We start from the raw sequence: 24526 nt of genomic DNA on the forward strand, positions 1-24526 counted from the left end.
CGCTTTGGACGCATAGCCATGCAGGCTGCGACTGGCCACAGCCAGGCTCCTCTCTAGCCCAGTTGGGCCACTCAATTTCCCTGAGGACAGTAACCTTTTTAAAAAGTATACATTTTTATTGATTTCAGAGAGGAAGGGAGAGGGAGAGAGAGATTGAAACATCAACGAGAATCATTGATCGGCTGCCTCCTGCACACCCCATACGGAGGCTTGAGCTTGCAACCCGAGCATGTGCCCTGACTGGAAATCAAACTGTGACCTCCTGGTTCATGGGTCAATGCTCAACCACTGAGCCACACCGAAAGGGCTTTTTTTTTTTTTTAAAGCAGGCTCTAAACTAAGCACTTTGCAGGCATGATCTCAATGAATCATGACAACAAGCCTATAAAGTGGGTATCAGTATTATTCCCATTTTGCAGATGAGGAAACTGAGGGCCAGAGAGGCTCAGGGACGTACTTACAGTCACACAGGCAGGAGGTGGTGGTGCTGAGGTCCACATCCAGGCTGTCTGTCCCCAGCGCCTGCGAGAGCCTCCCTCTGCTCCAGCTTCTCCATCACCGCAGGCTGCTCCTCCACTGTCAGGAACCCACGGAGGACCGTGGACTTGGGCAGTGGAGGGGCAGGGAGGGGGACTTGCAGCAGCGACCACCCCAGGCCAGGGCAACTGGGCGGTTCCCCTGCGTTAGGCTCCCCACCCCGGCTGCTCTCTGCAGCTCCTCATTGCAATCCTTCATTAGGAACTGCCAGCGGTTCCCACATGGGGAAGGGAGGGAGCGTGGCCAAGTGAGCGTCCAGATGGCCCTGCTGGTGAGCGTGGGCTGCATCTGGTCTTTATGTAAGAGTTACTCCGCTTCCCAGATTGCCTTCGACGCAGCCGTTTAAACACTTGTTTTGTGTTTATGATACAGAGGAAGACATTAAAAGGCCCCCAGGGAAAAACAGGAAGGAAAAAAGCAGGAGTGATGCTAGGGGCCTGTCAGGCAAAATGGGGAGAGAAACCAGGTCTGGGACTCGTTTCAGGATTGCGGTGAGCAGGTGGCTTCCCGGGCTTGGGCGGTGAGATCCAGGATTCCATGAGCTTGAGCAGGGGGAGGGGGAGTGTCCTTCTGGTGACCAAGCAGGGCGAGCAAACTGCTGGTGATCGAGGGCCTGCTGCGTGCTGAGGCTTTATGCACTCTCTCTCATTCTCCCAACATCCCGCTTTACAGACGGGGAGACTGAGGCTTGCGAAGGCTCGGCAACGTGGCCAAGGTCAGATAGCTGGAAGTTTTCCCCACTAGAATCGCTAGAGCGCACACCTTCTGCTTTGCAGCCCAGAATTGCTTCGACCATGCCATACTTTATTCACCGTTCACTCACTCCTTCTTTCCTTCTCTTTTAAAATGTACTCCTTTATGTGCTCATGAGTTTTCTTGCTGTTCCTTGAACACACCAAGCACACGCCTGCCTCAGAGCATCTGCACCCGCTGTTCCCTCTGCGTGGAATGCTGTTCCCACAGATGTCCCCCTAGCTCATCCCTTGCCTCATTCTGTGGAAGAACAGGAGCTCTACCTGTCTACAGAGCTCCCCTCGCTCACTCTTTCACCTGGCCCATGCCATTTTTCTTCCTAGCACTAATCACTACTGGATCTTTCATTATCTATAATAATAAAAGCATAATATGCTAATCAGACCGGACAGCCGGACATCCGGGACGTCCTTCCAGATGTCCTTTGGGACAAAGCCGAGGTGGCTGCGAGGGCTGAGGGCAGGCAGCCACGGTGGCCAGCAGCAGCAGCAGCGGTGGGGTGATGGGGGTGGCGCCTTCCCCTGATAGACCTGGTCGCCTCCCACAGAGGGAGGCTAGACTGTGGCTTAGGCCCGCTCCCAGCGGGACATCCCCTGAGGGCTCCCGGGCTGTGAGAGGGAGCAGGCCGGGCTGAGGGACCCACCCCCCCGCAGTGCACGACTTTTTGTGCACCGGGCCTCTAGTATTATATATTTGCTACATTACAGTTCTTATATCCTATTCAATAACTATCGGATAGCTCCCTTTCTCCTCTACAACATGGGCTTCTGGAGAGCAGGACATCTGTCTGTGTGGTTCTCCATTCTACCCCCAGCAGCTAGATGGGTGCCACACATAAAAGGTGCTGAAACAGGTTTCTGGTTACTGAATGGATGAGCCAGACCCTACTCCGAGGCTGAGGACACTCCCAGGATGAAGACTGTTGCCTGCTCTTAGGGAGCTCATGATAGACAGGCAAAGTGAGTGACCACGAGGGAATGGTGGGCCCAGGTGGGTTCCCCAAGTAAGATGTTTCTCTTAGCCCGTGGCAGGGCTAACTGGAGGACCCTTCCGTACCCGTTCTCCTCTTTTTCTTAATAACAGAACCCCACATTTAGCTGGACAGGAGGTCACTCATTCCGAATAAAGGCCACTTTTCCCAGCTCCCCTTGCAGCCGGTGTGGCTCTGTGATTCACTTGTGGCCAATTTCCAGGAAGTATCCTTAGAGAAAGGGGGTGTGCCCGTCTCCCCCCCCTTTTTCTGTGAATTAGATTGTGATGTGGCGCCATCTTGGACTGGGAGGACGAGGCCCTTCCCCAGGGATGGGGGAGCAGAAAGTTGGAAGAAGCCTGGGCATCTGACCCTTAGCCCCAGAATTAATTTAGCTGAGCAAAAAATAAACTCTCTTGCTCTCTTGCTTAATCCACTTTTATTTTGGGTTTTCCATGGCTCACAGTTAAATAATCCTAAACCTAACAGCTACAGCCTTGCATGGAATGAGGAGGAAGTTCTAGGAGACTTACTTCTCCACATAGTGAGACGGCCCCCCTCCCCCAAAGGGGCAGACGTTGTGGCTGTAATGTGTCCCGATCTAGGCTGTGGAATGGGACAGGACCTGTGAGCCTTGTGGGTAAAGTGGCTCTGGTGGCATTCATTTGATCTCCACTCATTCATTGACCTTTTCATCATTTATTCAAGCATCCCCCCATTTGCTCGTGAAGTTCATTCACTCATCCATCCCTCCACTGAAACATTCCACGAAGCAGGTACCCGCAGGGCTGGGGTTTGAGTTCAAGGCGGGCAGGGAAACGGCTCGCCATGGAAGCTCCTCCTGGAGACAAGGAGCCAAGCAGGCGGGCCCGTTCCCAGGCCTCGGCCCTGCTGGAGGCGTCTCTGATACGTGCTCACATCCTGGGTCGCAGGAGCATGCTGTTCCTAGGGGAAGGGCACCGGGCCCTCCAGGTTCCCAGGGTCCCCTCCTTCTCCTAGGGCCCGTCAGGGGCCTTCTCCTCCCACCCCCCACACCAGAGCAAGAAGAAAGACTTTTGAAGCACAGGGCACATTCACTGTGCTATGAAAGGTGGCTGGTTAGCGAGACAATGGTTCCTGTGTCTTGCAGCCTCTGAAAAATCCGTAAGGCGTAAAACCTCTGCTTAAGACACGATGCTAAGAATATTCTAGAAGCGGGTCAGAAAAGCATAGGCCTTGTACATTTGCTCTACGACGGGGCCCGGATCCCAGGGAAGGTGGGGTTAAAAAAGACCACAGAGGCAGAAGGGACAGCAGATGCTCTTCTGAGGCATCCTAGATAGGAAAGGGAAAGGCGTTCGGTGGGGGAAAGGAGGACGCACGGCATGTTCGCTGCTGGCTCAGAACAAGCCAGTGTTCTTTCTGGGATTGGATGGGCCTGTGCCTCCCTGCAGACACTGTGGTCAAAATTGAGGCTTGCAAGACAGAAACAAAGCAAATGGATCTATTTCCGTTGTCTTTTGTTATATAACAAACCGTCTCAAAACTTGGCGGCTTAAAATAACAGCGGTTTTACGATTTCTCGTGCTTCTATGGCGAGTCAGGCAGGGCTCCTGTTTTACGTAGTCACGGCCGAACACACACGCGCTCCACTGAGCGGGTGCCTGGAAGGTCCTGAAGGGCAGGTCAGCTGCCCGCCACGTGGCCCTTCTCACCACCTGGCCTCTCCTCCCACAGCAGGACGGGCACAGCGTTACTTCTGCCACATTCTGTTGGTCAAAGCCCGTCACACAGAATCCCAGGCTCCAGCGGGGAGCGAACCAACGCCGCCTCTTGATGGGAGGAATCGTGGGTGGCCATACGGCAGACAAACTTCCGCAGGAAGTTGCTAGGGAGCATGGAACCCAGAAGGCAGATTCGATGTGATTTACTCAAACCTGACTTATGCACAGCGTTATGGAAGCATGCTTGTGTGCAAAGCGAGGCTCGCCGCTCACCGGCACAGGCTGGGGCTGGGGTTCTGCACGGCTGGCTCTGCCTCCCTCCCACTGCCCCGTGTTCCTCTTTCCTCAAACATCCCATCAGCGGGAGACCACTGAAAGGAAAGAGAACTCCACCAAGGCCGCAGTCATTAGCATCGGGAACATTGGACTCTATTTCTGGCAGATCCGCGGTAGTTGGCAAACCTCTGCCCCCCGCTTTCCCGGCTCAGCACTTTGAGGTAATGAGCCCACTGTATTTTGAGGCATTAGCAGAAGTGCCAGGTGCTGACCAGGAGAGGAAATAGACTCCCCGTGTTCAGTGAACATCAGCCTGCGCCTGGGGCTTGGGACTCAGCTCTGGGCAGCTCACATGTGCCTACCGTATGTCAGGTGCTGCTAGGCATGGCTGGCCCCTGCTTTTCTCTTGAGCTTCACCTTGCGCTATTTCCCCTCCCCCTGCTTTCCAGGCAATACGGGTGTATTTCCATACTGGGCCACTCTCTCTCGTCCTGGCCTTTGCATGTCCTGTTCCCTCGGCTTGAATCACTCTTTCTCTGCCTTAACGCTAATGCATTCCCCAAATCTCGAGCTCTCTGCCTTCTCTGCTAGATTGTAGGCTCCTAGCCTGGTGTTCTCTCCATGTTTGTCCAACCACTGAGGGATGGAATGAATGCGTCTCCGCAACAGTCCATTTGACAGATGAGGCAACTGAGGCTCAGAGGGAACTAGCTTGTCCAAGGCCAAGATGAGGTGAGGGGCAGAGCCAGGACTTAAATCCAAGATCATTTGGTGGTCTAACTTGTGCCCTTTCTGCCACTCCTGGCTCGTGAGGCTAAGCGGTGGTGGACAGTGGTGATGGGGAGTGGGGAAAGGTGCTGGTGGCCTAAGTGAGGTCAAGTGCCTCTCTGTCCATTGCTCACAGGGAGTAAGGCTAGAGACGGAGGTGGAACCTGGGCCAGGCCGCCGAGTCTCGGTGTTTGGCTGAGCCTGGGAGTCTGGCCTCCCTCAGCCTCTCTTGAATTGAGGATTCACAGGCACTTCTCTGTAGAAAGAGGTGCCAGGCCAGTGGCTCAGCTGCCTGTCAGACTCCAGAGGGCTGGGCCAAGGCCCAGGGCCTTTGACAACCTCTGGTTAAACCAGGGCGGATTCCAGGTCAGAATCAGGAGGTGTTAACCCCAGAGGGACCATCGGAATGCTGCCGCATCGTAGCCGCATCCCTATAGCAGAGCGAGAACTGGCCTCAGAGTCCCAGACAGACTTGTTAGGGTCCCATCTCCACCAGTTAGAGCTGAGTGGCCCAGTTACTTCACCTCCAAGAGCCTCAGTCTCCTTGTCTGGAAAAGGGAGATAATAAGACACTCCTCATAGGGTTGGTGAGAAAATTAAATTGTGCAGCATGTTAGAGCAGGGCCTGCCTCCCCAACCTGAGCCCGTCACAGGTTGATAAATATTAGGCTACAAGGCCTGGTGTCCTTCCACTGCCATCGTCCTTCCACTCTGGTTGTTTCTTTTCTGGCCACACCCTCAACGTGGCCCAACCTGATAGAACGATCATACCTTCCTGGTCATCACTGCTCCTTGCAAAACTGGACTGTGGTACGTTCTTCGAGGACCAGGTGAGGCTGCAAAGGGCTGCCTGTGTGGGTGTGCAGGTTACTTACTACTCAAGGGCGCGCAGCTAAGGAAAGTCAGCTTGTGCTTCCCCCGCTCCCCCAAGCTGTGAGCCTCCGAGCGGAGCTGCCTCTGCCTGGAGGAGGCACCTTTCTCATTTGCATAAGAGCTACATACGGGCTAGAAGGCACCTGAGTCACCTGCAGTGGGATTCATCCACTTTATTTATTTTTATTTTTATTTTTTAAATATATTTTATTGATTTTTTACAAAGAGGAAGGGAGAGGGAATAGAGAGAGTTAGAAACATCAATCAGCTGCCTCCTGCACACTCCCTACTGGGGATGTGCCTGCAACCAAGGTACATGCCCTTGACCAGAATCGAACCTGGGACCTTCAGTCCACAGGCCGACGCTCTATCCACTGAGCCAAACCGGTTAGGGCGGATTCATCCACTTAAGAAATGTGGAATCAAGTGGGGCCTCAGAGAGGATCCGACCCTACATTCTTTTTTTTTTTTTTTTTTTAAATATATTTTATTGATATTTTACAGAGAGGAAGGGAGAGGGATAGAGAGCTAGAAACATCGATGAGAGAGAAACATCGATCAGCTGCCTACTGCACACCTCCCACTGGGGATGTGCCCGCAACCAAGGTACATGCCCTTGACCGGAATCGAACCCGGGACCCTTCAGTCCACAGGCTGACGCTCTATCCACTGAGCCAAACCGGTTTCGGCCCGACCCTACATTCTTGTTGCAAAGAAGAGGAAACTGACCACTATTCATTCATGGATCTTTTACTGAACATCTACTGTGTGAGAAGTACCATCGCTATGCTCAGCAGAAGGCCACCGGGGTCAGATGAAGGAAGGGCACAGGCTGTGGCTGGTTCAACTGTGTTCCCGCTGACCTTTGGCCCGGGGGCACCCCTCTGTCCTTATTACTCCGCCTCCAGGGATGTTGTTGTTATTACTCCGCCTCCAGGGATGCTGGCAAGGTCCCGTAGTGGAGGGCACGGTGCCAGTGTACTCCAGTTTGCTGTTCTCTGCACCGACTGGCACCGGACCCTGGACCCTTGATCCAGCTGGACTTGTGCAGCTGCTGATCCACTGACCCTCGCCGCAGGCTCAAGGCTGATTCGTTGTGCGGAGAGGTGTGGACATTATGCTTTGAAGCCTGGGCCTGCTGAGGCCCGAAACCCAGTGAGAGGCCGTGCAGCCCTGGACGGTGCATTCAGCGGGAAAGAACACTGTGCTAGGAGCCGGGACCTGGGCTCTGGCTCTAGCCTGCCATTAACACGTGTTGAACTTGGTCAAGCCACGAACCATCTCTTTGTCTACAAAATGGGAAGGCTGGGCCGCATGACCTCTAAGATTTTGCCAACTCTTACCTTCTGGTCAGTGGTTCTCAAACTTCGGCATGAATTAGAATTGCTGGGAGGAGTGGTTAAAACCCAGGTGGCGGGGCCCCACCCCAGAGCTTCCAATTCAGTGGGCCTGGGGTCAGATCTGTGTTTCTACCAAGTCCTAGATGATGTGGATGCTGCTGGTTCAGGAACCACACTTGCTGCACATTAGAATGACTTGGGGAGCTTTAAACAGTGTGAAAATCAATCAGATTAGGTCCCGAGCAATGAAATCAGCATCTCAGAGCGGAGCCTGGGCTTTGTAATTATTTAATATCTGCCCCCGGAGATTTTCACGTTCTGCCAGGAACAGGAACCGCTGTTCTAGAAAAGTGGCTGGGGATGTGACAGGTCACTGATTGGGCAAACACCTTACGTCCCTTTGGGGAAATGTCTCTCAGATCCTCGCTCGGCCTCTCATTGGCTGCCAGGCTTGGAACGGCCTCCCCGAGTCTCAGTTTCCCCTTCTGGAAGTGAGGTTGTTAGGATCAAATGAAATGCTGCCTCCCTGTCCTGCCCATCCCTTCCTTCCTCTTGTCTCCAAGGAGAGCTTGTGCAATTCTTCTGCTCTGAGGCTGTTCGGCTGAGCAGAATTTAAAAAGCATTTATTAAAAAATCACAATGCGTGAGGTGCTGCCCCTAGTGATGTGGGAATACAACGCTGAATCAGGCAGGTCCCCACTCCGAGGAGCTCACATGCTAACGGGGGCGACAGGCATGTGTCCCAAACATGAGGCTGGATGTAACGCCGGCCACACAGGAAGTAATCATGATGAAGGCCCCATGTGACGTACTTTACAGTAAAGTTTAACCCTCTCAACAAACCCAGGAGGTAGCTACTATTACAACATCCACTTTCCAGGTGAAGGAACTGAGGCTGGACCCAGCTACCCAGGTTTTGTTGCCAAGGGAGCTCAGAGGAGGATGCGATTCACAGCGCTGTGGGTAGAGGTGTGGGCATTATGCTTTGGAGGACGTGTGTAAGCTCAATGGGTAAGGAGAGAAAAGGTATCCGACAGAGGGATCAGCATACAAAGGCGTGGAGGAGGGAACCCCAGCTTCTTTAGGGACCCGGAAGGGGGTTGATCTGGCTGAAGTTCAGGCTGATGGTGGGACAGGGGGAGAATCAGATCCTGGTTGGAGGCCTTCTATACTGAGCGAAGGAGTTTAGATTTTACATCTTAAGCAATGGGGAGCCATTGAAAATTCTGGAGCAGGAGGTGGCATTTTTCGAAAACGATTCAAGTGGTCATGGGTTATGGGAACGGGAGCCCAGTGAGGAAGGAGGTGGCTGTGACCACTGATCCATGAGAGATGGTGAGGCAAATGGGGGAGGACAGGAAAGTGGGCACACATAGTTGCCACTGACGGTTCTTTGGGCATTGATCTCCTATGGCAGTGGTTGGCAAACTCATTAGTCCACAGAGCCAAATATCAACAGTACAACGATTGAAATTTCTTTTGAGAGCCAATTTTTTTAAACTTAAACTTCTTCTAACACCACTGCTTCAACATAGACTCGCCCAGGCCGTGGTATTTTGTGGAAGAGCCACACTCAAGGGGCCAAAGAGCTGCATGTGGCTCGCGAGCCGCAGTTTGCTGACCACGGTCCTATGGGCCCCTGTTTATTGACTGAGCCATTCTGTGATTATGGGGAGGGGCAAGGGTAGGAATAGGGGGCAGGTGGGTCTCCCAGGGCCCCACAGCTCCACATGCAGCAACCCTTAATACGGGGATATGGTTAGTGGAGCGTGACCCACTCAGGGTGAAGAACCCGGCTGAAGCAGGTGACGGGCTCCTGGGTGGGCTCCGATCCAGCCACCTGCCACATTACCAGGGTGGGGGTGGGGGGACCGGCCCAGCGGCCTGAGGCGCCTGACTCCAGCCTTCCAGGTGAAGTGTGCCACCCTGCCTGCCTCCCACTGCCAAGTTCACGGCCAGCTCAAGGTTCGCAACCTCTTTGCGTCAAGCTGAGCACAAACCCTCCTGGGCTGGAGCCAGTTCCTAGAAGCAAACTCTGGATGTGGAAAGAGCACGGGGCTGGGATCCTGCCACTTGCTGGCTGAGTGACCTTGGGGACATCCATCCCTTCTTAGCCCCTTAGATTTCGCATCTCCAGTTAGGGGATTAAACACAAGTAGGGCAAGTGCTGTGCCCGCCGACTACTCCTTCCCCCCTCCACCTGCCCCATCGTCTCTGGCTAACATCCCTGGAGAATCTCAAGACTGCACAGGGACAAGCAGAGCAAGCCACTTTCTATAATCGAAGTCCAGGACCATGTTAGTACTTTAGCACATGGTACCCATTTTATAGATGACACAACCAAGGCCCAGAGAATTTCCATGACTGGCCCAGGGCCGAATATTTGAGAGGTTACAGAGGCAGGGCTTGAACGCCAGCTCTCATTTACTGGAGCTGGTCCTTGGGTTTGGTGCCCCCAGAGCCCCACCATTTATCAGGAGGTGGGAGGATATGTCTGTTGGTGGGAGGAGGACTGGCAGACATCCTCCAGTTCCAGGCCCTGGAAGTGAGGAGTAATTCCTGGGCTGATGCAAAGTAGGGTTTGAGAGGCACCGGATTATGTCCCTTCACTGCATCATAGGGAGAGCGTTCTCTTTTCAGCCTCCAGACAGCGGGATGGAGGATGTCTCCCTTGGATGCTAATGGGTCTTTAACACCTCTCCAAACCTTGCCAATCTCCCTTTTTCACAGAGGACTCATCTCGAGCTTTGGCAGACCAGTTTCCAAGTAGAATTTAATAACCTCGGTCTGTTTTCATTGTGTTTATTTTTACTCTTACCTTCTATTTATGGCAATTGATACTGGTTTCCCATGTAAGGCCGTGATATAACGATCCTCTAAAAAACGTGTTTAAGAAGGAAGACAGTATTAATAATGGATTTAAAAACAGTATTAATAATGGCGTCTAGATTTAGCACGACGAGAATGACTGACGTCTGCCCTAGTCCAAGGTGGGAGACTGGAGGTGAGAAAGGCGCGGCCCAAGGGCACCCGGTACTTCCCGGCAGGACTCTCTCCGCGGTGCTCTCCCAGACCCGCACGCCGCGCAGACCTCCATTCAGGCGCGCTAGGCCAAGGTGAGCCCGCGGCCCCTTCCGGCGGCACGTGCGCGGACCATGTGGCATCTCATGGGGGCCCCCAGACCTCGGGATGCGGCAGCTCAGGGCGCGTAGTGGGGCACCTGGGGATTTCCGCGATGGAGGAGCGCGAGGGAGCCCTGGCTTCGGCCCGACCCAGCGCCAGCAGCTGGGGACCTCAGCCGCCTGGCAGCGGGACCCTCGCAAGTCACCTGAGGCCGAGGCTGTGTGCGTGTGAGCGCGAGCGCAGACGTCAGCCTCCGAGGCCCGTGCTGCCTCCCGGTCACGGCGCGCGTCCCCGGCCACCCCCCCAGCGGCTCCGGCCCCACGCGCCCGGGCACGCGGAGCGCCAGACTGCGGCGTCCCGGCGGTCGGGGGCGGGACGGAGGGGGCGGGGCCAGGCAGCGGGACCCACCACCCATTGGTCGAGCGCAGTGCCGGGGGCGGGGCGACGGCCGAAGGCGGTGAGCCGGCTCTAGGATGCGGAGGCCGGCGCGGGCTGTGGGACCGGCAGCTCCGAGCTGCGGGGTGGGTGGGTGGGCGCCGCACGACGGGTCGGCAGAGGGACTCTTCCAGGGACTGCAAAGGGCGCCCAGACTTGTGCTGGCTGCTGCCGCTGGGACCGCCGTCAAGAGCCTGGTCTCCGACTACTTTCCCGAGGCACCATTGACCTTGCTCGGTGGGGCGTTCGCCTTCGGGAGAGGGAAGGAGGGAGGAGCCGGGGGCCCCCGCAGATAGAAAGTTCGCCTGCTTTGGGGGCCAGAGGAGGTGAAGTGGGAGGAGTCGGTTTAGACTAACTCGGAGCTGCAAAACATTGGGGCGGCGTTCAAGGCCCCCTCCCACACGCACGCGGAGCTCGGCGCCTTGCTCCTCTTTCAGCCGCCGGCATCGCCTCGCAGGGTTGCAGAAAGGAGCCTTGGGAAGAGCTGCAGAGCTGGGGCCGAGGAGGAGCCCCCCGCCGAGCTGAGCAGCAACCCAACCCGAGCGACCCCCTTCGTGGTGGGCGGAGAAGGTAGCATAGGCGGCTAGGACGAGTGCGCCCATCCACGCTCGCGCTCCCGGCCACCTCCAAAGGACCCTCTGGGAGTCCCTAAGGGTTCTCTCTAAGACCAGAGTCGCCCCTACCGCTCTCCCCTCAGCCCGGAGCCCCAGGCGGGGACCCCGGGATCCGACGTCTCCGCGCCTCCGGGCACCTGGCTCAGCAGGAGTCCCCCGGGTCGGGGCAGGGCAGGGCCGGCGGCGGCGAGCCGGAGCCCGCCCAGCGCCCGGGCCCCGCTGAGCCTTCGGAACCCACCCATGGGGCACCGGCTCCCCGTGCCCCCTCGCCCGGCTGCGTCCAGCCCGGCGCCCCAAGCGGCGCAGAGGAGGAGCCGGACGCAGTGACCCAGGAGCCGCAGACCCTGGAAGACTCGGCAGCCGGAGAGGCAGGCTGTTCCCCGCAGCTCCAGGCGCTTCCAGGCAGCCCTCCGAGCGGAACCAGAGGCCCGAACCGCCCTCCCCAGGTAGGAGAGAGACACCGACGGAAGTGGGGAGCTGGGTGAGGGGGGGAAGCCAGGCAGAAAGGTTTGAGGATTGTCGGAGTGAGGTAGCCTGACATGATGAGCACAAAAAAAACGCATTGTGTCCGGTCCATACAGCAACTTTGCATATCTAGAGAAAATTAAGTTAGCTGAGCACCTACTATGTGTCAGGCCGGGTGCGAGGCCCTTTATTTATGCCTGGTAAGAAAAACTTATTGAACTTCTCTTATTGATTGGTGCTAGAAGCTTCCATTTAAGAGCCCATTTAAATATGAGGAAACTGGTTCTCAGGGAGGAAGAGGTACTTACTTTCCCCACTCGCCCCCTTTCCTGAGCCAGCTGTTGCTTGCACACCTGGAAGGAGGGTGGGGCTGGGATGTGGTCAGTCGGAGTCCCCCCTTCGCCCCCAGCCCTGAGGAGGGAGGATGAATAGCACCTTCCTTGCCCAGAGCTCCTTAGCTTTCTCTGGGTTGGTGCAAGGAGTGAGTTTCCTGAGTGACTCCCTTCCCAGGATGGGTGTCCTGTACTCAGCTGGCCAGAGGGACCCCAAGCACCTCTGAGGGGCTCCCTCTGACCTCTCCTCTTTGCCCCCAGCCCTGGGAGGAGGATGATGGATATTGTCCAGGACCTCCTAGGAGGTAGGAGCCCAGGCTGGGGAGGGCAGCCAGCTCAGGAGCCCGTGATTCAGGCTTCCCTTGGCACCAGGGAGACAAGACGGGGCCCCCCAAAACCTCTGCCTGCTCTCCAGTCCCACCCCAGTGGCTGCTCCAAAAAGCCCCTTGACTACGCAGAAGCGCCACAAAGCAAGGAACCCATTTGCTGTGTGCCAGGAGCTTGGGCCAGGCCATTTGCCCAAGGTCGCTGAGCTGGTGAAAGGCAGAGCTGGTTTGCTGACCGGTGATGCCTGCCTGCTTTCCTCCATCCTGAGCCACAAGGGTGGTGAAGTTGGCTTTGCAAAGCCCCCCGTGGGCATAGAGGCTGGTGAATCCGTGTGTCCAGAGAGGCTGAGATGTGCCCTAGTGGAGGAGGCTCGAGGTGTGTGGGAGGAAGGGGGGGGCAGGGTATTGATAGAGCTCTGGGGTGCTCACAGGGAGGAGGATGTGGCCACACTCTTGTCCTGCGGTCCTTGCTCACCTGACCTCCATCTTCCAGGCAGGCCCCGGGGGAGGGGCTCAAGGAAGAAGGGGCGAGCCCACAGATGCATGTGCTGGGAGCTGGAACAGGGTTTGCTGGAGAGTCCTGGGCAGGGTGCCCACACCCAGCTGCCTGGAGGGAGAGAGACTGTAATAGGCCTTGGGGGTCATTTCCCCTGCCAGACTCCAGCGAGGCTTTCCCAAGTCACTAACTATTGTGAAAGGCTCCGGTCTGGTCTGGGGATGGGTCTTCACAGAGGCCAGAGCCCAGGCTTTGGAGCCAACTGCCTGACTTTAATCCTGGCCCCGCCAGTCTCTGTGAACCGGGGCCAGCGACTCCAGTTGATGGCGGTCCCCTCTTCGTGGGGCTGTTGTGAAGTCATTGGAATAAGGTACACCAAGTACCCAGTGGCTGGGGTGACTCTTCCCCCAGGATGGCCCCACCCCACCTCTGCTTCGGCCTTTCTGCCTCCCAGGTGCCCTTAGAATGGTCCTGGAGTGGGGGCCTGCCAAGTCACAGAACTGCATTCAGGGACTCACGCTGCTGTCTGTCCCCTTGAACCACCAGGTGGACTGTCAGTTCTAAAAGCTTTGAACTCTGACCCCTGTCTCCTCCTCACTGTGTAGGTGTCAGCCTGGCTGAGGGTAGAGGGGAGCAGGCAGCGCAGCAGAGAAGTTGAGCCCGCAGCACTGCCCACAGCTCCTCCTCTGGGGGAGAAGGGAGGGATGGAGGGCGGGAGGCGGAGCCCACAGAGGTGCTGTCACCTGGCATCCAGGTGTCTGTGAGCCTCACGTAGCCCCACGTGGTTGAGGCCACGTGAAGGCCCACAATCTTCTCTCAAAGAAGAAAGCCCCAGATTTTCCCTCTCCTTGTTTGCCTCTCCCTGCCTCCCGGCCTCCTCTCTCTGACTCCCTCCTCTTCTCTCTGATTCCCTGCCGCCTCTTTCTCTCTCCTCTCTCTGAGCCCGTCTCCTCTCTCTGAGCCCCTGTCTCCTCTTTCTCTCTCCTCTCTCTGAGCCCCTGTCTCCTCTCTCTGAGCCCCTGTCTCCTCTCTCTGAGCCCCTGTCTCCTCTCTGACTCCCTGCCTCCTCTTTCTCTCTCCTCTCTCTGAGCTCCTGTCTCCTCTCTCTGACTTATTGTCTCCTCTCTCTCCTGCCTCCTCTCTCTGGGCCTTAGCCCATTCAGTCACTGATATTAGCATGTCTGTAAGAGGACCCCTAAGGGTAGAGGCTGGGTAGGTGGTGATGGAGACAAACACTGTTCCTGGGGGCTGCTGGCCGCCTTCCCTCTTGGTCTAGAGACGCAGGTGACCACCAGCAGCCAAGCTCCCTGCAGAGGGACTTGGGGAGCGGGATATCCTGGTGTGGGGCCTCTTTCCCCCATCTCTGCGGAAGGCCCAGGCTGGCTCACAGCCCCAAAGGAGACTGAGAAGGATTCACTGTTGTGGATCGTGTATCCCCGGCTCCCCACTGCTCACCTATGCGTGTGCCCGAGGCACAGAGACCCTCCTTGTCACAGCCCCCTGGCCAGCCAGGCAGGATGGGGGTGGAGGGAGAAGGCCCAGAGGCAGAGCCATTTGCTTCATTCATTCATGGATCACTTATTGAGCGCCAGCTGTGTACACGGCACTGGAATCCTGTGGGGTAAATTGAAAGATGGCTTCAGACATGAGTAGGGTGGGGGACGTGGGGGTCTTAGCTTGGAGTCACTGTCCAGGCTCCCTTATTAATTCGGGGGCCAGTCACGTAGCTTTTAAGCACCGGGGTCCTTATTTGTGCAATGAGGGCGATAGCAGGTACTTCAGAGGGAGGTGGTGAGGAGGCCCCATAGCACTGAGCAGACCGCCTGCGGTCCGGCCCGTCTTGGCTGCTGGCAGGCAGGCTGTGTGACCAGGAGCGAGTTACTAAGCTCCTCTGTGTTTCAGTGCCCTCCTCCGTACGTTGGGATACCTCCACCTGCCTTCTGGGGTTACTGAGGGGTGAAGGGGGTTAGGACGTGTTCTCATCACTTGGAACATTCTGGAATTTATTAACTGCAAAATAAATGCCAGCTATTATTAGTCTACACTTAGCACAGTGCTGGGCACGCGGCAGGGGCTTGGTTAATGGTGATGGTTATCCTGGCTCCAGGCCTGGGGTCGGCCGTGTGCTGAGCAGCCTCACTGTGCGCATCTCTTTGCAAGTCATTCACTGACCTCGTCGTGGTCGCTTGGAATCAGCCACGGTGGCAGTACGTACGCCATGGAAATGGACAAACGCTAGCAATTAGAGCTTTTTAAAAAGGTATTTTTTTGAGAGCCAGTTTACTGCACAGCGGCTGTCGGTCAGCGGGGTGGGCAGGACGGATGCCTGGATACCCTGAACAGGACGTGTGCCAGGAGACTTGCACACAGGATCTGTCTCCACCTCAGGTCTCGGCATCATGGCAGACAGAGCAGTACGATGCTGGGGAGAGCCTTCGCGTACATGAGCGAGGCCCTCCAGGCCACTGACCTGGGGCATCCAGGGGTGGGGCCAGCTGGAGCCAGCACGTACACCCCTTTGTGACTCCTCTGAGCCCTCGTTTTCCCTGCCTGCACCTCCCTGTGTGGTGGCCTGGGGGGTCAATATTTCAGGGGCCTGTATCCATTTCTCGTTCCTCTTCTCTAGAGAGGAAGGGGTTCCTGCTGGGGTGGGTAGGGGTCTGAGCAGCCTGCAGACAGGAGTAGCATTTGAGCCAGACCCTGAAACATACAAGGAAGGGGGTGTTCCGGGGGAGGGACTAGTCTGAGCTGGGGAGCCCAGGCAGATCTCAGCAGAGCTCAAGCCAGCTAGAGTGACTGGGGCTCAGGGGTCCTGGGGGGATTCTCATGGGTGTTAGATAGGAAAGAAGGGTGTCTGGGCTGTGACTGGCCTTTGAGGGGGCTGATGAAGCGCCTGGAGGTTTGGAGCTCGGATTCATTCCAGCCTCATCCACAAGGCGGGAGGCTCCGATAGAAAGTTCTGGGTATATCAGAACCATAAACCCTCGGAGTTAGAAGGACTTGAGTTGTTCATGGGTCATTTCTCCGACCCATATCGCCTAGTCCAGGTCTCTGGGTCTCCTGAGGGGGCACGGGGAGAAAATCGCCGGGCAGCCCCACGCTCTGGCATGAAGGATGTGGTCTGGACACGGCCTTTCCCATGTCGTGTCCTGGAACCACAGGCTTCTGGGAGGCCCGAGACGGAAGGGACGGATGGCTCAGGGAGAGAACGGAATCTCACAAGAGTTAACATCTCAGATCTTGCCCTTGACAAAAGCTGTGTGAGTTGAGTCCATTTTATAGATGAAAAAAGTGACTCCCAGGAAAGTTAGGCGACTCGCCCAGGAGCAATAGAGAGTGAGTGATAAAATGAGGATTCGAGCCCTCGCAGTCGGTGCTGGAATGAATAAGGAGCGAGTGAGTGAGTGAGTGAGTGGGTGGGTGAGTGGGTGAATGAAGGAGGAAAGAAACGAGGGTATGAAGGAATGAAGGTGCAGAACTCCAGAGCCACTTAGAGAGACCCTAGTCCACCATTCCCATTTTACAGACAGAAAGCTGAGACGTAGTCAGGAGCCAGGCAGAGGAGGCCAAGGCCGTCCGCAAGGGGCGGCATCCGGGGCCTCCTGACGTCCGCTCCCCGCTCTCTGTCACAGCCCCGAGCCATGATGAAGACCTTGTCCAGCGGGAACTGCACGTTCAGCGTGCCCGCCAAGAACTCGTACCGCATGGTGGTGCTGGGCGCCTCCCGGGTGGGCAAGAGCTCCATTGTCTCCCGCTTCCTCAACGGCCGCTTCGAGGACCAGTACACGCCCACCATCGAGGACTTCCACCGGAAGGTCTACAACATCCGCGGGGACATGTACCAGCTGGACATCCTGGACACGTCCGGCAACCACCCCTTCCCCGCCATGCGCAGGCTCTCCATCCTCACAGGTGGGTGCCTGGGGTGGGCGTGGGTGCGCGCGTGTGGGCGTATGTGCTCAGCGCTTTACAGTGTGCAGAGCGCTTGTCCACCCACCGTCTGAGATGAAGGTCACGGCAGGCCCCGTGCGCTGTGCAGGTCACATGGGTGTTGCTGCTTGTCCAAGGCCAAATTCCATTCTGTCCAGCTCTGGATCCATTACTCATGACCCCCGGAGCTGCCTTCCTGACCAGGAACCGACACATGGGCTGGGGCTGTCCCTCTCCCGGGAACAGAGGGGCTGCTGCCTTCTTCCTGCGGGAGGTGACTCAGCAGAGCTCCGGGGCCCACGGCCAGTCTGCTGGGCTCAGGTCTCTTGACATCCCATGGCCTTTGCCACCTCTCAGAGCGGTAAGAACAGGATCCCGGTGAGGGTCAGCCAGAGGGCAGGCGGGGCCCCTGCCCGTGCTAGGGGCTCGGTAGTAATTACAGTAATGGTGGTGGTGATCGCTAACACTTACTAAGAGCTTTGTGTCTGGGCCCAGTCTTAGAGTTCGGCATTTATTTATTTAATCCTCACAACTAACCTAGGAGATGGGTATTCGCCTCTCTGTTACAGGTGGGGAAACTGAGGCTCAGCGAGGTTAAGTTACTCCAGGTGGTAACACAGCTGATAACTGGAAGTCTGTCTCATGCTTGACCACTAAGCTATCCTGAAGCCGCTCAGCCCTGCGAGCGTGGTGGGAGGGAGAGGGAGATGGTTGGGGATTAAGGGGCAGGGAGAGATGGGGGCTGGACCATCACTCACATGACGCCACAGTTTCATGTGGTAACGAAGGGGGCAGGCCTAGAGACCAGGCTGCCTGGGTCCAAATCCTGGTTCCCCCACTTCCTGGGTTGGTGCTGGGCATAGACTTTATCTCTTTGTGCCTCGCTTCTCTATCTGTTGTTGGCATCACGTTAGCACCCATCCCCAAGGCCATTGTGAGAACGAAATGAGTTAACACACGAAGAGCGCTGGGTGAGCGGATAGCAAGTGCTCAGTGAATGTTGGTGGGAAGGAAAGCAGCGTGTATAGGGTGCCTGCTGCGGGCCCTGCGGAGGCACGTCCCAAGCCATGCCCGCCCATTGCTGGGCGGTGATGAAGGGAAGGAATGAGCAAGTAACCCCCTCTCCAGCCACCACCAAAGTAACCCTCAAATCAGATACTTCTGCACCAAGAAACCCATGTCATGTCATGCCCACCTTCCCCCTACACCCTGCTCATGCCCCCTCTTGGGGTGCCAGACTTGGGGTGAAAGAGTCCATATTTCGGAGAGGCAGTGTGTGAACAGAAAGAGCCCTGGAGTGACCTGGGTTGGAGTCCTGGCTCCACCGTTGGGATGGTGTAGGCATGTGACCAGAGGTCTGAATCGCAGTCTTGCCGGCTGCTCAGGCATAGCCTTGCCTCCTCCAGGTGAGGCTGAGAGGAATGGAGGAAAATGCGTGGGGGCACTTCCGGCACAGGGTGGATATTGCTGGACTGTCAGGCCTTGGGGAGGGGCCGGGGTGCCCACACATGTAACCAGGCTGACATCTGAGGCAGGGAGAGGGGGAGATGCAGAGAGCGACCACAGGCATGTTCTCAAAGTTAATCTTTAATGACACAAACAGTGTATACAAACACACCCTCCTTTAAACACAGAGACCAGGCCAAAAAGCCCCCTTGACTCAGGTCCCCTCCCCCAGGCCTTGTCCCCTTCTGGAGGTGGCCACCCCTCAAAGTGGCGTGGACTCTTCCGGCCCTCCCCCACGAACCCATTAACATTCCTGTTTGCATTCCCGTAACAGAGAGCATTTTCGCCTGTTGCTCTTTTACGTGCATATACCATTCCGAGCACATCCGTCTGCCGCTTGCTGTTCGCTCACCCATCCGTGCCTTCTTTCCCAACCTGGTGCTGATGCGCAGGACACCGAAAACCATCAATTCCGCCGCCACCTCTCCCAGCTGCCAGCCCCGGCCGGCTGACTCTGCAGCTTGGCACAGTCTTGCATTTGAATATGTCGAGGCTGCCGAATCCTCAGGGGCCCCGGATTAGCCTAATGGGATGGGGTTGGCAGCCCAAGTGGAATTGGTTGCCAGGCTGGTACTGCCTGGCAAGTGCTTTTCTAAACAGCCCACACCGTCATTCATTCCATCCCATCCCACCGCATCCATTCAGCCGGCTTCATGAGCACCCACGGTGTGCCGGGCGCTGGGAGGCGAGGAGCGGGTGAGGAGGCCCCCCTGCTCCAGAGCTCACTGTTCAGAGCACACCGTTGCTGGTGCACAGTTCTGAGCGTGGCAAGTGCTACCATGGGGACGGACGTGTGCTCTGGGGTCCAGAGGCATGGGCGGCCGCTACCAGGCCTGGAACCGCTTTGTTCTCCTCTCAAGAATGCCGCCCCTGAGCCTCAGTTCCCGCATCGGTGAAGCAGGGATCTTGATATCTCACCAAAGTGAAGAAGTGTCTGTGAGCGTGAGGTTGTGATCACTGTAGTAAGATCTGGAAATTGGGATGAAGGCGGCAGCCCTCTCTGCCACCCCTGCCACCCCCACATTGTCCGTGTTTCAGATTCAAAGGTCTCCAGTGATGCCGTGAGCCAAACTAGGGGTAATGTCGCCCTTGGCGGCCAGCACTTGCTTATTTTTTTTAAAAAAATATTTTTTATTGATTTTTTACAGAGAGGAAGGGAGAGGGATAGAGAGTTAGAATCATCAATGAGAGAGAAACATCGATCAGCTGCCTCCTGCACACCCCTCTACTGGGGATGTGCCCACAACCAAGGTACATGCCCTTGACCGGAATCGAACCTGGGTCCTTTCAGTCCTCAGGCTGACGCTCTATCCACTGAGCCAAACCGGTTAGGGCATCGCTTATTCTTTTCAAGATTTATTCAAGAAGCAGAGAGCACCTACTGTGTGCTGGGCACTGGCTAGGTGAGGGCAGACGTGGGCCCCAATGTTGGCCTGGCCGCATGGAGCTGTGGGATCTGGGGCAGGCTGCTCGCCCTCTCTGAGCCGCCGTTTGCTCACCTGGACCACGAAGGTAACATACGTCACAGAGGTCTTGTGAGGACTCAGGGAAATGGTGGGCATGCAGTGTGTGGCCTGTGCCCGCTCCTGAAGGTGCGTGTTCTCGTTATCATTGTTGATACCCAAGACCGCTGGCCAGCGTCACTGCAGTCATCTCCTGTGACCCTCAAGGTCATCCACAGAGCAGTGCTTCATCCACATGGGACAGATGGGGAAACGAGATTTGGAGAGGTCACGTGGCCCTCTGAAGGTCACGTGGCCGGCGAGTGGAGGAGGCAAGGTGCACACCCAGGCCACCCGAGGCCGCTGAGTGCCTGCTGTGCGTGAGGTGCGGCTCCCGGTCTGGGATGTGCACTGAACGAGACAGGCAGGACCCCTCCTCTCGTGGACATTGTACTTATTGTTATGCTACCACCGTCCCCACGAGCGCGTACGTCACTCAGCCCTGCAGGGAAACGGGGGCGAATGAACCGTGTCCGAGCCCGGCTGTGCCACAGATGAGCTGCGTGGCCTCATGGGGGAGGGGGCTGTCGGGAGCCGCCTGCAAACTCACCGCCTGGGGTTTCTCTCCCCACAGGGGACGTCTTCATCCTGGTGTTCAGCCTGGACAGCCGGGAGTCCTTTGACGAGGTCAAGCGCCTGCAGAAGCAGATCCTGGAGGTCAAGTCCTGCCTGAAGAACAAGACCAAGGAGGCGGCGGAGCTGCCCATGGTCATCTGCGGCAACAAGAACGACCACGGCGAGCTGTGCCGCCAGGTGCCCGCCACCGAGGCCGAGCTCCTGGTGTCGGGCGACGAGAACTGCGCCTACTTCGAGGTGTCGGCCAAGAAGAACACCAACGTGGACGAGATGTTCTATGTGCTCTTCAGCATGGCCAAGCTGCCCCACGAGATGAGCCCCGCCCTGCACCGGAAGATCTCCGTGCAGTACGGCGACACCTTCCACCCCAGGCCCTTCTGCATGCGCCGGGTCAAGGAGACGGACGCCTACGGCATGGTGTCGCCCTTCGCCCGCCGCCCCAGCGTCAACAGTGACCTCAAGTACATCAAGGCCAAGGTCCTCCGGGAGGGCCAGGCCCGGGAGCGGGACAAATGCACCATCCAGTGAGCGGGAGGGACGCTGGGGTGGGGCTCGGGCAGTGCCTTACGGGAGGCGGCCCCGATGCCCGCACCCACCAAGAGACCCCCAATGGCAGTCGTTGGCATCAGACTGGAGGACCCCGGCCTTGAACCTCTGAACCTTCTCTTGCCTTCCTGCCTCTTCCCTCTGATTCCACGGATCCCCCTGGTCCCAGCTCCGCCGGGCGGGGACGGATCTCCGCAGAGCAGGAGATGAGGCTGGGAGACAGCTGGACTTTATGCAGGGACCCAAGTCCAGTCTTCCTGCCCTTGGGTCATAAGGAAACTGATGCCAGAGGGGCCAGGACCCCTGCCTCCCACAGGGCCTCCTGGGACGGCGACAGGATGAAAACAGCACCCAGAGCAGCCGGGAGAGCCCCTGCACTCCCAGGCCTGACACTCCTGCCCTCTGGCTCAGCTGTTCCTACCCCTGTCCCCACGTGGGCCCCAGCTGGCCGGGACCTCCAGCCAGGGGCATCTGTGTGTGTGAAGGCGGTGCAGCCACGTCTCCGGGACCGCGTCCACCCCCGGGACCACCTGCCTCCCTCCGCCTCCTCTCCCAGGCCCCCCGTCTGCTGGTTTACTTCGTTGTCACCGCTGTTCTCACGTTGTGTGTAGCGTAGGAATGAAATCCTTGTACTGTAAAAGCCTAGTGACCCGTTGGCCAGGCCCCCACCCAGTTCACGTCCACTGCCTCCCCCGCTCCCCGACGGGGTTCCGTGGCCTGTCTGCAGCTGGACACTGCCCTCCATCTGAGCTTTACAGTTCACACTCGCTCAGGCCGGGCCGGGCGCCGGGCCGCTTCTGCCCCAGCACCCCTAACCCTCCCCCCACCCCCCCCAGCTAGTTCAGGACAGAGTTCCATCTAGAACCAGGCTCTCCTTGGTGCTGGGTCCACGGTGTGCTGGAAACAGGGTGAGTGATGCACTTTATGACCCCAGGGCCAGGGCCTTCCCCAGTCCTGGCCTCTTCCCCTCACCCGCCCGCCTCTGCCCACCCCCGCTGTCCCACTGCCTTCCGCGCACACAGCTGGTGGGAGGCTTGGCGGAGCAGCCTGGAGCCGGAGCCGAGCCTGGAAGAAGCCGGTGGAAAGGCTCCGTGTGGGTCTTTTTCTCGTGCCTGGGACGGGGCAGTACTGGGTACCAGGCCTGCTGGGATTGGAACCTCTAGACCAAACGCTCTTGTCATCAGCTCTTAAGTACTCTTCGTATTTTAATCTCCTGAAAACACTGATGTTTAGGGCCACAAAGAACCTTAATAATCATCTAGTGACTCTTTCCAAGGCCCAGAGAGGGTAAGCAACTTGCCCAAGGTCACACAGCAAGTCTATGAGTGGCAGACACAGGGCTAGGTCTGGGCATTCAGCACACACCATGATGTGTGTCCTCTCCTCATGCTGCCTCTGAGATTTCCTGTAGATTCGGTGTACATTGTGCCCACGTATGCAGTGTACACACATGTGAACACACATACACACAACCCTAGCCTCAGCTCTGCACACCCTCCACCCCCACCCTGGCCCCTGCTGCTCACGGCAGCGGCCCGGACCTGCATCTGTGCCCCTGCCCATCCCCGCCCCGAACCTTCCGATACCTTGACCAGGACAGGTGTGTGGCCTGGTCTTACCCAGATCTCTGTGCGTACTCTCTATTAAAGTGGGTTTGTTTCTAAGCTGTGTCCTTGACCATGTGCGTTTCCAAGAGGAGGTGGCCTCTTCCCATCACAGCTGGTCTTTCCCTCCCCGAGTGGAACCTGCAGGGGTCCTCCCTCGGCGTGTCCGTGTCGGTCTCCAAGGTTAAGGATGTGGGGGAGGGGAGGAATAAACTCCAAGCCCAGGCCCTCCTGCGGGGGCGGGTGCTGAGCGTCTGTCCCTCTAGAGGGGTGGCCGGGTGAGAGGAGAGGACCCTGTGGACTGTCAGCCCGTTGGAGTCACCATGTTTGAGTTCCATGTGGCTCCTGTAGAGCATCGATTTTGCCCCCAGGGGACGTTTGGCAATCTAGGAACTGGGTGGGGGAGGGGTGTCATGCTCCTGGCGTCTGGTGGGAGGAGGTTAGGGATGCTGCTGAATCCCTCCTGTGGCCGGGACAGCCCCGCGAGAAAGGGTCACCACTTGGACGGTCAGCCCTTGCAGGCAGGACACTGCCCAGGTCTGTGCATGGTTGATACGACGTACGACTCACTGGACGAGCAGAGTGTGCCCTCCTGGGCGATGAGACGGGGCAGGGGTGGGGTGGCAGGTGGAAGGAGAGGGAGAAGGTCTTGTCCTGGGACAACCCTGAACGTGCCACCTTGGACCTGGTCCTGCCTGGGCGGGGGGAGGGAAGGGACCGGGCTGGGCCCGGCGGCGTGCCTTCCACCCTCATCCCCGGCCGCCTCAGGCCTTCAGCTCCAGGAGAAACTTGCGCTTCGTGTTGATCCATTGTCGTCGTCATGTCCAAGATGGCAGAGCTGGTGAGGTGGCAGGATGGGGAGTCCACACCAGAGGCCATCGAGCTCCCTGTGGGCGAGGAGAGGATTTACATCTGGGAGTTGCAGACGGGTCTGTGCTGCTGACCAGTCAGCAAAGCCCCCTGCGTGTAGGTGCGAGGCTTGGAGACGGAGGGCAGGTCGGGCCCTGCACCTACCTGCTCAGAGCGAAGCAGGGCAGGCCCCTGGGTGCAGGGAGCTCGGGAGCCAGAGCGAGAACCCCTGTCTGCCCACTCACAGAGCAAGCTGCGCGCCCCCGCTGTGGTGGAGGCAAAACCAGGTGACCCCGGGAGGCAGGGGACAGGGGAGAGCTCCCTACCTCTGCCCACCCAGGAGACCAGCCCCTCCCATCCTTTGCCCACACCAGCCCGAGAAGATCAGTGTGGGAGGCAGGTCGCTCCGATGCGTCCCCACACCTGGTTACTCGCTCTGCACCGCAGGTCAGCCCTGCACCTCTAGGTGCCCTGGACAGGGAAGCCGCGGGGCGCCCCACAGCGAGCCTCCCACGGCATGGCATCCGCCCCGCCCAGCCAGCCCACCTCCTCCACGTGCGACCCCAAGGGCGTCACATTCTCCCCCAGGTGTCTAAATGAGAGGTGGGGAGGAGGGCAGCCAGACCAGACAGCACCCCACAGCCCTTCGCAGCCCTGTGCTGTCTACGAGAGAATTAATATTCCTATTACATAACCCGCAACATTCCGATCGTTGCTAAACAGAACACGCTTGCTCCGGCCCCAGTCCCTGCATCCCACACTCTCGCCCTGGAGTGGGGTGAGCCAGCAAAGGGCTTTGGCAGAGAAAGATTTCCCCGGCAAATCTCTTCTTAGCCCTGGGATAGGGGGTGGAATAAGACTGTAGGAAAATTCTTCTCATGGGAGACCCTTCAGAGACAAGCCCAGGGCAGCCCGTTTAATTCCCGGCCCGAGGAAGGGAACGTTAGGAGTCTGATTTCAGAGAATTCTGCTCTGCAAATTCTAAGTACTTGTTCTGTTCCA

General features: G+C 57.5%; 1 protein-coding gene across 2 annotated transcripts in view; it reads left to right on the forward strand.

Annotated features, from left to right (window-relative positions):
* Positions 1-22735, forward strand: part of RASD2 (RASD family member 2) — a 39780-nt gene extending 17045 nt beyond the window's left edge. Inside the window, exons 1-3 of one of the 2 annotated variants that reach the window (XM_080660648.1) lie at positions 10803-11838; positions 16644-16923; positions 20524-22735. In XM_080660648.1, coding sequence (XP_080516774.1) covers positions 16653-16923; positions 20524-21053 — 801 coding nt within the window. In that variant the 5' untranslated portion in view covers positions 10803-11838; positions 16644-16652 and the 3' untranslated portion in view covers positions 21054-22735. Of the gene's footprint in view, positions 1-10802; positions 11839-16643; positions 16924-20523 lie in introns of those variants that run through there. The other variant, XM_080660649.1, reaches the window with a different exon arrangement.
* Positions 22736-24526: the final 1791 nt, after the last annotated feature.

Source organism: Plecotus auritus (assembly GCF_963455305.1).
Source record: "Plecotus auritus genome assembly, chromosome: 3".
In the NCBI taxonomy this organism is placed as follows: Eukaryota; Metazoa; Chordata; class Mammalia; order Chiroptera; family Vespertilionidae; genus Plecotus; species Plecotus auritus.